Source organism: Salmo trutta, chromosome 29 (assembly GCF_901001165.1).
Source record: "Salmo trutta chromosome 29, fSalTru1.1, whole genome shotgun sequence".
Lineage (NCBI taxonomy): Eukaryota > Metazoa > Chordata > Actinopteri > Salmoniformes > Salmonidae > Salmo > Salmo trutta.
The window spans coordinates 38980589-38993767 of NC_042985.1; the positions used below are offsets into that span (position 1 = coordinate 38980589).

Here is a 13179-nt window from a genome sequence, read left to right on the forward strand (position 1 = left end):
TGTGGTTATGATTAGTGTATAATCTATGCAATGAACCCCTCTGAGACTGTTCAATAATGATTTGTCAAATACATGTTTTCTACATTTTGATTGTTTCTTTCTTTCTTTGTCGAGAACCAAAATGTTAAATCTGTGTTGAGTATTATTTTCAAGTCAACCTACATGAGAAAGTATGCAGGAGTATTTTATATTACAGTGGTTCCCAAACTTTTTCAGTTACTATACCACCAATTGAATTTTGCTCTGCCCGGAGAACCCCTGAAGTACCCCCTCATGTGCATTTTACCAGTAGGCCTATGGTCTCATGAGTCTTCTCATGTACCCCTAGGGGTCCTATTACCCCTGGTTGGGAACCTCTTTTTTTCGTAGAAGAGTATTAACACATATTTTAAGACTAGTTTTCTCTGGTCAGGACTCCGAGCCCTACTGAAATACCTTGTTCTTGGCTATAACTAGGGTCTAGGGTTTTTCCTGGTCAGGTCAGGTCAAGTGATCAGGAAAAACTCAGTTCCCTAAGAATTAGTCCACTGTTTCGTCATTTCCACACGATGGCGCTGTAAAGCTGTATCTGTATGATGGTATTGTAACAGGATACCACTCCTGGTTTGCATAGGTTTCATTTATCTGATTGGTTCTGACCTAAATTGGTTCAAAGTGCTCTCAAAGCCGATTGGTGCGCGCAAAGGCTAACTCTCATTGGTCTCACTCCTCTAACGTTTAATGGTAACATTTAACAGAGCCAGCAGAGCAGTGCATGTGCCTGTGGAGCTGCGACTGGCAGCAGGCAAGACTGCGTCCATGGACAAACATCGAAACTACTAGAGAAGTGATTGAATATACTTATCTACAGTCATTTAACTATTTTAATCCATATATCTATACTTGGAGAGGAAACGTTCACGGGGTGTATTTCTTGCAGTGCGTAAAAGTGACCTTTGAATCTCAGAACAGAAGCACGTCTCAAGAAAGCGACAATAATGTCAGGCACCTTCAGTCCCAAGATGACGAAAACCCTGGAAGATCTGAGTCTGGACTCGGGCTACGGAGCTGGGGACTCCTGCAAGTCCCTCAGCCTCTCCTCGTCCAGGTCCCGGCACTCCCACACCCACCCACACCGGGGGACCTGGTGGAACCAGATTAGCTCTCTGAGCAGTAGGAACGCCAGCTGGGACACAGTCAACACGGCGCTGCCTGAGGATCCAGAGGACGTACTCTCCAAGTGTCCTCGTCTGCCGACACTGGAAGAGGTCCCCTGGACCGACCGGGAGATCGCTGAAGTCCTGCGTAAAGTTGCAGGTGATGAGGTGGCTTTCTCCGGTGATGCAGTCAGCCGTCTCTCGCTGCTCTTGCAGAGGGCTCTGGTTCGGATCTCCCGGGAGGCTCAGAGACTGAGCGAGCTGCACCGGCGATGCACACGCTTTGAGGTGCAAAGCGCCATTCGGCTGGTGCTGAGCTGGGGGCTGGCTGAGCGGTGCGTGGCTGGCACGGTGAGGGCCATTTCTCTCTACTGCATGAGCTCAGGCGAGACACTGCGTCAACGGGGCAAGTCCTCGCGCTGCGGGCTCAGCCTCCCGGTGGGACGGTTCTTCAGGTGGATGGTGGATACGCGTGTGTCAGTGCGCGTGCATGAGCACGCAGCCATTTGCCTGGCCGCGTGCGTGGAGAGCCTGGCGGAGGAAGTGGTCGTGCGGGTGTTGATGATGGCAGAGGAGCGGGAGAGAGAGCGCGAGGGCACCTGTTGCCTGGTAAATATTGAGGTCCTGGACGGGGTCGTCAATGACGACGCGGAGCTGTGGGGAGTGATGCAGAACTACGAGCATCTGATATGCGGGAAAAATGCCAATGGTAAATGTGTGTGTGTGCGTGTATGCGTGCGCCCCAACCCTGATGACACAATATGTGAATCAATTATCACTTTCCCTCTGTCCATGCACTAAATACACACACCCCTTTCCAATAATGCTTTTCTTCTCCTATGACTGCACACGATGGAATGGTTCTTCAGTGAACATGCATTTTGATAATTCTCTCTGGCAGCTTTTGGAAGTCTAGCAGAAACATTATGTAACCTCAGGGATTTAAAGGAACAAAACAAAAGTTCACTCAGGCAGAATATTCGAGAGAGAGAGAGAGAGGCCCTTCTAAAAAAACTGACCCCACATATGAGAAGCATGCATGTGTGTGTTGTCAGTAGCAGTGCTTGGGTAAAATCACCGAGGAAGCTAAACCAGGAAAAATAAGCCATACTACAACCTATGTGTTGTGATAATTGCGATGTTTGCTCTGTAACCTGTTAGTTCATATGCCTTGCGACCGTGATATAGAGGCCTAAGGCCGAGATAGTAAGAAGACAACCACACCTTTGTTTCATCACAAAACTGGAGAGCATATTGCATGTAACAAACAGTACCAAACAGAAAAGTAAAAAACAGAAAAGTATCCAATTGTCATACTTGAGTAAAAGTAAAGATAACTTAATAGAAAATGCCTCAAACAAAAGGGAGTCACCCAGTAAAATACTACTTGAGTAAAAGTCTAAAAGGGTTTGGTTTTAAATATACTTCAGTATCAAAGTAAATGTAATTACTAAAATATACTTAACTATCAAAAGTAAATTTATAAATAATTTCAAATTCCTTATATTAAGCAAACCAGTTGGCACAATTTTCATTTTTTATTTACGTATTGCCAGGGACACACTCCAATGCTCAGACATCATTTACAAAAGAAGCATGTGTGTTTAGTCAGTCCGCCAAATCAGAGGCAGTAGGGATGACCAGACATTTTCTCTTTATGAGTGTTTGAATTGGACCCTTTTCCTGTCCTGCTAAGCATTCAAAATGTAACAAATACTTTTGGGGTACAGGGAAAATGTATGATTTTTTTAAAAGAATGTAGTGAAGTAAAAGTTGTGAAAAATATAAATAGTAAAGTACAGATACCCCAAAAAACTACTAAAGTATTTTTACTTAAGTACTTTATGCTACTGGTTACATAACCTACAGCATGGTCAATGAAATTAATATTTCCGTCATTTTCGGACTACTAAACAACTATTGATTTAGAACACTGTACCATCAGTCGCAAAGAAAACAGGAGCTGCCTCTACTATTCCAGGACCATTTCAACTTCAACATCATTAAATCACCTATGCTTAGTCTAAAAGATTCCAAAAACTATTTAGTCCAATCAACGTAAGCTAAATATGTGGCTATCCATGGTACTGATTTTTGTGTGTGTGTGTGTAAGTCGAAAAAACATGTTGACTTACCCTACTTGTAGAGAAACGCCAATGCCATCCTCCTCTCTTTCATGATGCCGAAACCGTCATACAGTACATGCTTTTAGTTTTTGTTGTTCTGGGCTACCTGGCTAAAATGCTTGCTCGCTAGCCTAACTTCCTTTCATTCATGGGCAACGATTAGCCAGCTTGTTAACATTAGCCTACTGCTACATCTATCTACATATTGAACTTCCATCCTCTCAGGCCAGATGTACAATGTATGAATTTATGGTTGGATCAGAATCGCCGTTAAATCATTGGCCAGTACAAGAGTGAAGTTAAACCACAAGTCCAAATCCCTATCTCCATCCATGGCTTATTTAGGAAAGGTCCAAATTTAGCTAGCAAGACCTGAGGACAACAACACAACGAGATGCAGCAATTCAATTTTTTTTTTTTTCAATGACGTTTGGCTTGATGTGATGTGATGTGATTGGTGTGAAGCCAAATCCAAAATGGCTTCCCTTGACACTTTTTTTTATGCATCAGGACTATTCAAAGTTGAGCTTACTCAGTTTAGCTCAACGCTGATGGGCTATTATTGTATACTTTTTATCAAGGGAGGCCAAATGCTCGCTGACTTCCCTTGCATTCAATGCTACGGGCAGCAACAATATCATACTCTTTTTGACCATACAGCATCAGATAGATGGGCTACACATACAGAGACAGAGGGGTGCTGTTTTGCTCGCTCAGATGCCTTCTCCATTGAGATACATTCAGCCTCTTGCGAACTGAAGGAAAGTGATGGTACATTTTTGGGGGAAGCCTGGCTTCCCTTGGCATCCATGAATACATGCCACTGTGTGTTGTGTGTGTGTGTTGATCAGAGTGCAAATATTGGTATTTCATTAGCCACAGTGATTATGGTGTGCTTGTGTCCACAAAAAACATTTGTATACTCATTCTATAGAGAGAGTGAGAGAGAGGGAGAATTGTGTTCTGGTTTTGAGGTTGACTAATGATGTTGTGATAATCCAAATGTCCCCCCTATTCCCTCTCTTTGTATGTCCTTGAAGTCCCAGAGCAGGCTAAATGCCCTAACTGTTACAAATGGACTCCATGGAAAAGCAATCACGGTGATAAGTGGTGAGGTCACTGGTTTCCTAGGTCCTCTAGTACCCAGAACCATAGACCTACGCTCTGCCACAAGTATATCAAGGTTAAGGGGAAAGCCCCACAGAGCCCGACAGACAGGAAACAGTCATTAGGTGTAACATTGTAATGGAGGACTGGAAGTGGGAGATCTCCTAGGGTGCTGTGGTTAAGCCACAGTGTGTGTGTGTGTGTGTGTGTGTGTGTGTGTGTGTGTGTGTGTGTGTGTGTGTGTGTGTGTGTGTGTGTGTGTGTGTGTGTGTGTGTGTGTGTGTGTGTGTGTGTTTGCGTGCATGTGTGTGTGGTGGACTGAGAAACGAGGAGTTAAAGGAAGGAGCCATGGTTCACATCACCAGTCAGAACCCTAATTGGAGGCCAGTTAGGGGGTCCTTTTTTCCTAAACCAATCACACACAGAATAGTCTCTTTTGTTTGTTCGGATAGAAATGTGTCTTTCCCATTTATACCATTGTATGTTATTGCACGGTACTCTATTACAGTGTTATTACAGTTTATATGTGTTCGACCTTCATCTGTACCTTCATCTGTGCACAGTAGCCTCAGCTCACCCATCTTCCCACAGTGTGTTCTAATCAAAGGCGCAACTTTGCTTTTAAAAGTGGGGGGGACATAACCTGGCGGGGAGTCTGGAGTCCTCCCTCAGAATCCTTTTGGCATCTAAAGCTAATTTCCTGCATTTCTCCACAATCTAATATGCCTATTTTGGGGTCACTTTGATTGTTTCTTAACACTTCTACATTAATGTTATGCTACCATGGTTATGCATAATCCTGAATGAATTGTGAAAATTATGAGTGAGCAAGTTATAGACACACAAATATCATACCCCCCCAAAAATGCTAACCTGTTATTGTAATGGTGAGAGGTTAACATGTCTTGGGGGTATGATATTTGTGCGTCTGTACCTTTCTCACACAGTCATTCAGGATTATCCTTAATCATGGTAGCATCCACATGAAGTGTTTAGAAACATATTATATTCTTATGTACAATAAAAGTGACTCCAAAATGACACAATACATTATTTACAATGCATTTATATTGGTCACAAAATAATCTGAAACACAACCAAAACAAACAGCAAATGCATCCAACAAATTTGTAGAGTCACAAGCTTGATGTAGTCATTGCTTGATATGAATGTGGGACCAAATACTTAACTTTTTACTACTTTAATACACATACAAGTGAATTTGTCCCAATACTTTTGCTCCCCTAAACCGGGGGGACTATGTACAAAAATAGAAGGGAAAATCTGTAGACATGCGGAAAATAAAAGAACACACTCTTTGCCAGAATTCAGCCAGCCTTCACAAGAGCAGAATATATTGAAATATGTCCCTTTTTGTGTTTTAAACCTCCAGAAGAGGAATTATTTCTGAGTGCATGAATCAGTTTCACTGGCATATAGTATGTTCTATGGATGGCCTTAAACTGCAGCAATTTCTGTCTGAGATCATATGAACATGACTGGTCATTCTAACGTATCTGTATCCATTCATTACCATCATCAGTAGTGTCTCCCAGGTCTTCCTCACATTTTTGTTTTACATATTTTATGTCATCAAGAAAAGCCTCTATCAACCGCTGATACAGTTTAGAAATCAACTTTAGAGGTTTGTCAGACTGCCTTAAAATAGTTTCAATCTTTGAAGCTTCTGGCTTGTCCAGTGTTTGCTACACAGAACGAATAAAGTGTTGCATCTGCCAAAGTTCCCTTCAGCCGCCTGTCACCATTTGATACTGCTCAGATGACGCATGACAAAGAATTACCTTGGTGTACATTTATACATTATATTATCCAATAATAGAACCAATAGAACTCAACCAAGCTGCACTGCTTCTTGACGCAATACCCACTTAACCCGGAAGCCAGCCGCACCAATGTGTTGGAGGAAACACCGTACGCCTGGCGACCGTGTCAGCGTGCACTGCGCCCGGCCCGCCACAGGAGTTGCTAGTGCGCGATGGGACAAGGACATCCCTGCCGGCCAAACCCTCCCCTAACCCGGATGACGCTGGGCCAATTGTGCGCCGCCCCATGGGTCTCCCAGTCGCGGCCGGCTGTGACAGAGCCTGGATGAGCGATGAGACAAGACTGTAACTACCAATTGGATTCCACAAAATTGGGAGAGAAAAAAAGGGCAAAAAAAAAGATGGAACTTTGTATCCATTCACTGATTGTTATAATATACGGCGAAATTCAGCTGAGCTCCGTACACTGGCCTTCTCTGGCTGTTTGACCCTGCTGGGACACCTGTCACCATCTGATCCTGCCAAGACATGATGAGAATAGTGTTGTGTACTGACTGTGCACCATGACAGTAAAGCCTCTAGAGCTGTTTATTACTATCAGTGTGAAAAGTAGGGAATTAGCTAGGGAAACTGACAGATAGGTAACGTTGCATTGCTATACTAACGTGGATCAGTTGATCTAATGGTACATCAACTGGCGAAATCGAGCCAAGTTAATTTACTTCTGTTGAAACCGAACAAAACAAAGGCTACAAAACATTTCCATACACACAACAACTGTTAGATACTGCTACCTGACAGATAGCTAGGCTGAAGTTAATTCATTCACTTCAGACAGAACTTCAGTCGAGTGGGGATGAAACATTAGCTAACGTTGCATGTCAGTTACACTACTAGCTCAGCACTGGGAATAAATACATTTTTCCTGTTAAGTCAAACAAGAGTTACCTTGCCAGCTACATTAGTCAAATAAAGAGTCGCCAGTTTATGCTCTGCTTGCTTTTACAACTCTGAGAAAAATAACACAGACAACAGCTGCCTCTGCACGCTCTGTGATGTCCACGCAGTCCTAAATCCAGCCGGCTGAAACCACCAAACAGCTTACCCAACCGCTCTGAGGCGTGCGCATGGTCCTAAAACACACTGATGCTGGATTTTGTATTGCAATGCAATGATAAAACTGGGGGGGACAACATTTTTATTTCAGAATGTGGGGGGGTCGTGTTGTCCCCATCCCCAGTGAAAGTTGCGCCCCTGGTCCTAATGGAATTCATTATACAACGGGTGGGTCTAATCCTGAATGCTGATTGGTTAAAAGTACATTCCAGTCGGAGTCTATTCCACAAGTTACTGTACCACCGGCTAAATCTATGACGTTAAAATGACTATTTACTCTGTTCCATCTGACTGCTCAATCCACTGTCTCATCAATCAATCAAATGTATTTATAAAGCTCTTCTTACATCAGCTGATGTCACAAAGTGCTGTACAGAAACCCATCCTAAAACCCCAAACAGCACGCAATGCAGATGTAGAAGCACGGTGGCTAGGAAAAACTCCCTAGAAAGGCCAGAAGCTAGGAAGAAACCTAGAGAGGAACCAGGCTATGAAGGGTAGCCAGTCCTCTTCTGGCTGTGTCGGGTGGAGATTATAACAGAACATGGCCAAGATGTTCAAATGTTCATAGATGACCAGCAGGGTCAAACAATAATAATCACAGTGGTTGTAGAGGGTGCAACAGGTCATCAGCCCAGGCAGGGAAGTTATAAACATTATCTGCACTATATAAAGCATCTAAACATTATCTCACATTTCTTTTCTCAATAGCGGAGATTTGTATAAACCTTACTGTCTGTGTCTCCGACATTTGCAACATTGTTTCAATATTCAAATTCGATCTCCAACTGTCCCACAGCAATAAACGTGTAGGGTTCGAGAGTCGGGACGAGAGAGAGAGGCAGGTAGCGTTTCTCAGCCAGTCAAAATCATTGAAAAAAGCTAAAAAGAAACAAAATGCAGCTAGTTGGTAGTCTTTCCAGCTTCAGTTTGAAGTTATTGTGTTAGCTGTGTTGTTGGCTAGCTCCTCTGAACAACAGTGTCCTAACAAGAGAACACATTTTCAATGCCAGGGGAAATCGTGCCTCATTAGCTCATTGTTATGGATGTATCCAAATAAATGTCACTAGAAAACAGCTTAAACAAATGCATCTACTATTGTTATTCTGTCTGCACTGTTTGACATGACTATAAGTTAGCCATAGTTGGCTAGTTAGCAAGCAAGGGATAAGAACGTTGCCAGCCAGTATGGCAATGGAACATTTGAAACGAACGACTGGGTCGCGTTCATAGATACAGAACAAAAAGACAACGACCAGCCGGCTTGGGTAGCAACCCTAGATGTGTTTCGGGACTATATTTTGTGGAGGGATGAAATAGTATGAATAAATTAATCAAATAACGTTTTTAATGAAAATATGTCACTCATTATCTGAATATGTTGGTAACCCGTTGACTTCGTCTCGGGCCTAACAACACCCATTTCAATATATCCTCCAAACACCGGCTTCTCAGGCATTATCACTGAAGTAGAAACCAGTAGCACTACTTCTCAAACCAACACCGTATGTCAAAGACGTATTCTACCGTGTAATTGCCTCTCATTTAAGATTTTAACAACAGTTTTTAACGACAATGTGTGTTAGTCTGTAATAACTGGGCTACTCTCTAGTGTATACAATCCTCACACAAACACCTTGTAAATACGAATAAGTACACAGCAGCTACTACAGTAGGTTATGCTCTAAACCAGTGGTTCCCAATCTTTATATTTAAATACGAATAAGTACACAGCAGCTACTACAGTAGGTTATGCTCTAAACCAGTGGTTCCCAATCTTTATATTTAAATACGAATAAGTACACAGCAGCTACTACAGTAGGTTATGCTCTAAACCAGTGGTTACCAATCTTTATATTTAAATACGAATAAGTACACAGCAGCTACTACAGTAGGTTATGCTCTAAACCAGTGGTTCCCAATCTTTATATTTAAATACGAATAAGTACACAGCAGCTACTACAGTAGGTTATGCTCTAAACCAGTGGTTCCCAATCTTTATATTTAAATACGAATAAGTACACAGCAGCTACTACAGTAGGTTATGCTCTAAACCAGTGGTTCCCAATCTTTATATTTAAATACGAATAAGTACACAGCAGCTACTACAGTAGGTTATGCTCTAAACCAGTGGTTCCCAATCTTTATATTTAAATACGAATAAGTACACAGCAGCTACTACAGTAGGTTATGCTCTAAACCAGTGGTTCCCAAACTTTTTCGGTGACTGCAAAGTAAAAAATTACAGTGTTGACTTATTTTAACCCGGGATGAGTATTTTCAACATTATGAGGAGTCAATGAGCTCTAGTGTCAGAATTAAATTGGAGTGTAAAATTATGCAGTCATTGCGGTGTAAATCCAACTCAATTCAGTGGAATGAAAAAACGCACCAATCAACTGCTGTGGTTGTGGATGATCATTATTTTGACTTGCATGTCAACGCAATTGCTCCTGCACATCCTCAAATAATCATGTAAGTAACGTCAACAACTAATAGCAAAGTTTTCACTATGACATTTACTTAATTATAGAGTAATAGCCTATTGATGTTAAACCAGTGCTATATATTATTACATATTCATGTGTGAATCTTAACACAATTTTGAGTCAAATTAACTCTGAAAATGTGACACTACCTGTAGAGTAACTTTAACACTATGTAGACTGGGACCAAATGTTATCTGAAACAGTGTTGAATTCAACTCTATAGGTGTTAACTTAACACTTTTATTTTTACTGTGTGGTACTGTCTGGAGTACCCCTGAAGTACCCCCTTATGTGCATTTTACCAGGAAGCCTATGCTCTCATGAGTCCTTTCAAGTACCCCCTGTGGATAGGTACCCCCAGGGGTTCTACTAGCCCTGGTTAGGATCCACTGCTCTAAACACTACATACATGGCTAGAGGCCAGCATTCCGCTCTTATACTGGGGCATGGGTTTATGGCTCTCTGGGTTATGCTAAAGCTTAAAGTAACTGTTAATAAAGCACACACTAGGTGTTGATTATTGCTTTTATGGGGGAAAGAGTCAGGTTTAATGTTACTGTGAAGCTGACATTGGTAGGTTGGCAGGTGCTGTTACTACAGTCATGAACAGGTCTAGGAGAGGATGGAAGGAACTAGATATCTAGTATTCTCTCTGTCACTCTCTGTCTCTCTACCCCTCCCCCTCTATCCCTCCCCCTTCACATTCCTTTCTCCGAGTGCCCCTCTCAATTTTAGATACATCTGACCTACACTCAATATGATCAAATGACCATGGCAAGTGATAGTACCTAACCCATAAACTTTGTGACGGTAAATCCAACATATTCGATTCTCACTGTGAAACTAGATAAGGTGCTTCCTCTCACGAGAGGATCTGTTCTCAGCATTCTCTCTTCTCTGCGCTATCCACACACACAGCTTGATGTCTCATCATCATCCTCCTCCTCTCAGATCTCTATAACAGCAGGCTCATACTGCCTCTGCACCATAACATCTCTAGATGTATCATCAGATGTATTGTATTGTCTTCCAGAGTAGAGGTTATCCCTTTATAGTTTTTACTACTCTGTTTGAAAATGGTCATGGTTTGTGTTAACTGGGAAGCTATATCATTTAGTCCTTTAATGTTGTTTTTGACTCATCCGGAAAACAGTTTAACTTCCTAGTTATATCACGTTTTAGGGAAGACCCAGATGCGGACAGATACACAAAAGTGTATTACTAGAACAGGAGGTAGGCAAAACGACAGGTCAAGGGCAGGCAGAGGTCGGTAATCCAGATCAGAGTCCAAAAGGTACAAAACGCTGGTAGGGTTGAAGAACAAAACAAACTGGCAACAGACAAACAGAGAACACAGGTATAAATACACTGAGGATAATCAGGAAGATGGGAAACAACTGGAGGGGGTGGAGAAAATCACAAACACTGCGCCTCACAAACATGCTTCCCTATTCTCCAGCTGAGTGCCGTCGCCTGGCACGAGGTGGGAAGGATGATCTCGGGTTTTGAGGTTATAGCCGTGGGGCTATAGCGGCATGACAGCGCATCCAGCTTGACATTCTTGGATCCCGGTCGGTATGAGAGGGAGAAGTTGAACCGGGCAAAAATCAGGGCCCACCTAGCTTTCCTGGATTTGAGAAGCTTGGCGGTGCAGAGATATTCCAGGTTCTTGTGGTCGGTCCACACAATGAGCGGATGTTCCGCCCCCTCCAGCCAGTGCCTCCGCTCCTCCAACGCCATCTTCACCGCGAGAAGCTCACGATTCCCCACATCGTAGTTCCTCTCCGTGGCATTGAGGCAATGGGAGAAGAAGGCGCAGGGATGTAACTTGAGGTCCAGGGTAGAACGCTGCAACAGAACAGTCCCCAGTCTGACATCCGAACTGGTGGGATGGGTCAGGATGAACCAAGATGGGATCTGTGGTGAAACAGTGTTTGAGATCCCGGAACGCCTGGTCAGCAGCTGTGGACCACGTGAACAGAACCTTGAGAGAGGTGAGTGCAAACAGGCAGGAAGCCAAGGTGCTGTACCCCAGATAAAGCGGTGATAAAAGTTGGCGAATCCCAGGAAACGTTGCAGCTGCACCATGGACGTAGGCTGGGGCCAATCCACCACCGCTCTCACCTTCCCGGGATCCATCTGTACACTCCCTGCAGCGATGATGTAACCCAGGAAGGGGATGGTGGAGCGATGGAATTCGCACTTCTCTGCTTTCACAAAAAGATGGTTCTCCAGGAGGTGTTGGAGAACCTGTCAAACACAGACCACGTGTTCTTGGGCGGAGCAGGAGAAGCCGAGGATGTCGTCGAGGTAGACGAAGACGAACCTGGTTCAACATGTTGCAGAGAACATCATTAACCAGAGCCTGGAAAACAGCTGGGGCGTTGGTAAGGCCAAATGGCATGACCAGATCCACGTAGTGACCGCTGGCCGTGTTGAAGGCTTCCACTGGTCCACTGGTCCCCACTGGTCCCCTTCCCGTATCCGCACCAGGTGGTAGGCATTCCGTTGGTCCAGCTTGGAGAACACGGTGGCCACCTGGACCGGCTTGAAGGCAGAGGAGATGAGTAGTAGTGGGTAGCGGTTCTTCACTGTGATGTCTTTGAGGCCCCTGTAGAGGCACGGGCACAGGGTTTTGTCCTTCTTCTCCACAAAGAAGAACCCTGGGCATGCGGGGGGGCAGAAGAACGGATGAACCCTGCAGCTCAATGTAGTTCTTCATAGTCTTGGTCTCCGGACCCGGGAGGAGAGTACAGTCGTCCCCGGGAGGAGTGGTTTCTGGGAGAAGGTCAATCCCACAGTCATAGGGTCGGTAGGGCAGAAGCGAAGTGGCCTGGGCCTTTCTGAACACCTCCCGGAGGTCCTGGTACTCCGCAGGAATGGTGGAGAGGTCCGGGGCAACTTCCGAGCTCCCAGGAAGACATCCCGGGGCAGGCTGCACTGACTTGAGGCAATGAGCGTGGCAGAACGGGCTCCAGCCCATGATGGCACCATAAAACCAATCAATAAGGGGATTGTGTCTCTAGAGCCAAGAGAAACCAAATACCACGGGAACTGATGAGATTTAATGAGCAGGAATTGGATTGTCTCGCTGTGGTTCCCTGTCACACGTAGGTAGATGGGGGTGGTATTGTGGGTGATCCGGCATATAGAGCGCCTGTCCAGGGCTCTAACATCCATGGGAATGGAGAGGGGCTGAGTGGGGATGCCCAGCTCGGACGCCAGGGTAGCATCCATAAAGCTCTCATTGGCCCCAGAGTCAATGAGTACCCGGAGAGATTTCGACTGGTTCCCCAATAGCAAAATGGCATGAAAAGGGGTGCGAGTAAGGGGAGAGAAAAAGTTCTCCGTATGGCCCACCAGAGTACTCGCTCCTACCGGTGAGCCTGGTCTTTTAGTGGACAGGTGGAGACGAAATTAC

General features: G+C 44.2%; 1 protein-coding gene across 2 annotated transcripts in view; it reads left to right on the top strand.

Moving 5' to 3' along the window:
* Positions 1 to 686: 686 nt before the first annotated feature.
* Positions 687 to 13179, top strand: part of LOC115167593 (ankyrin repeat and BTB/POZ domain-containing protein 2-like) — a 28436-nt gene continuing 15943 nt past the window's right edge. The window contains exon 1 of one of the 2 annotated variants that reach the window (XM_029722171.1): positions 687 to 1845. In XM_029722171.1, the coding sequence (XP_029578031.1) occupies positions 978 to 1845 (868 nt within the window). In that variant the 5' untranslated portion in view covers positions 687 to 977. The remainder of the gene's footprint in view (positions 1846 to 13179) is intronic. The other variant, XM_029722172.1, reaches the window with a different exon arrangement.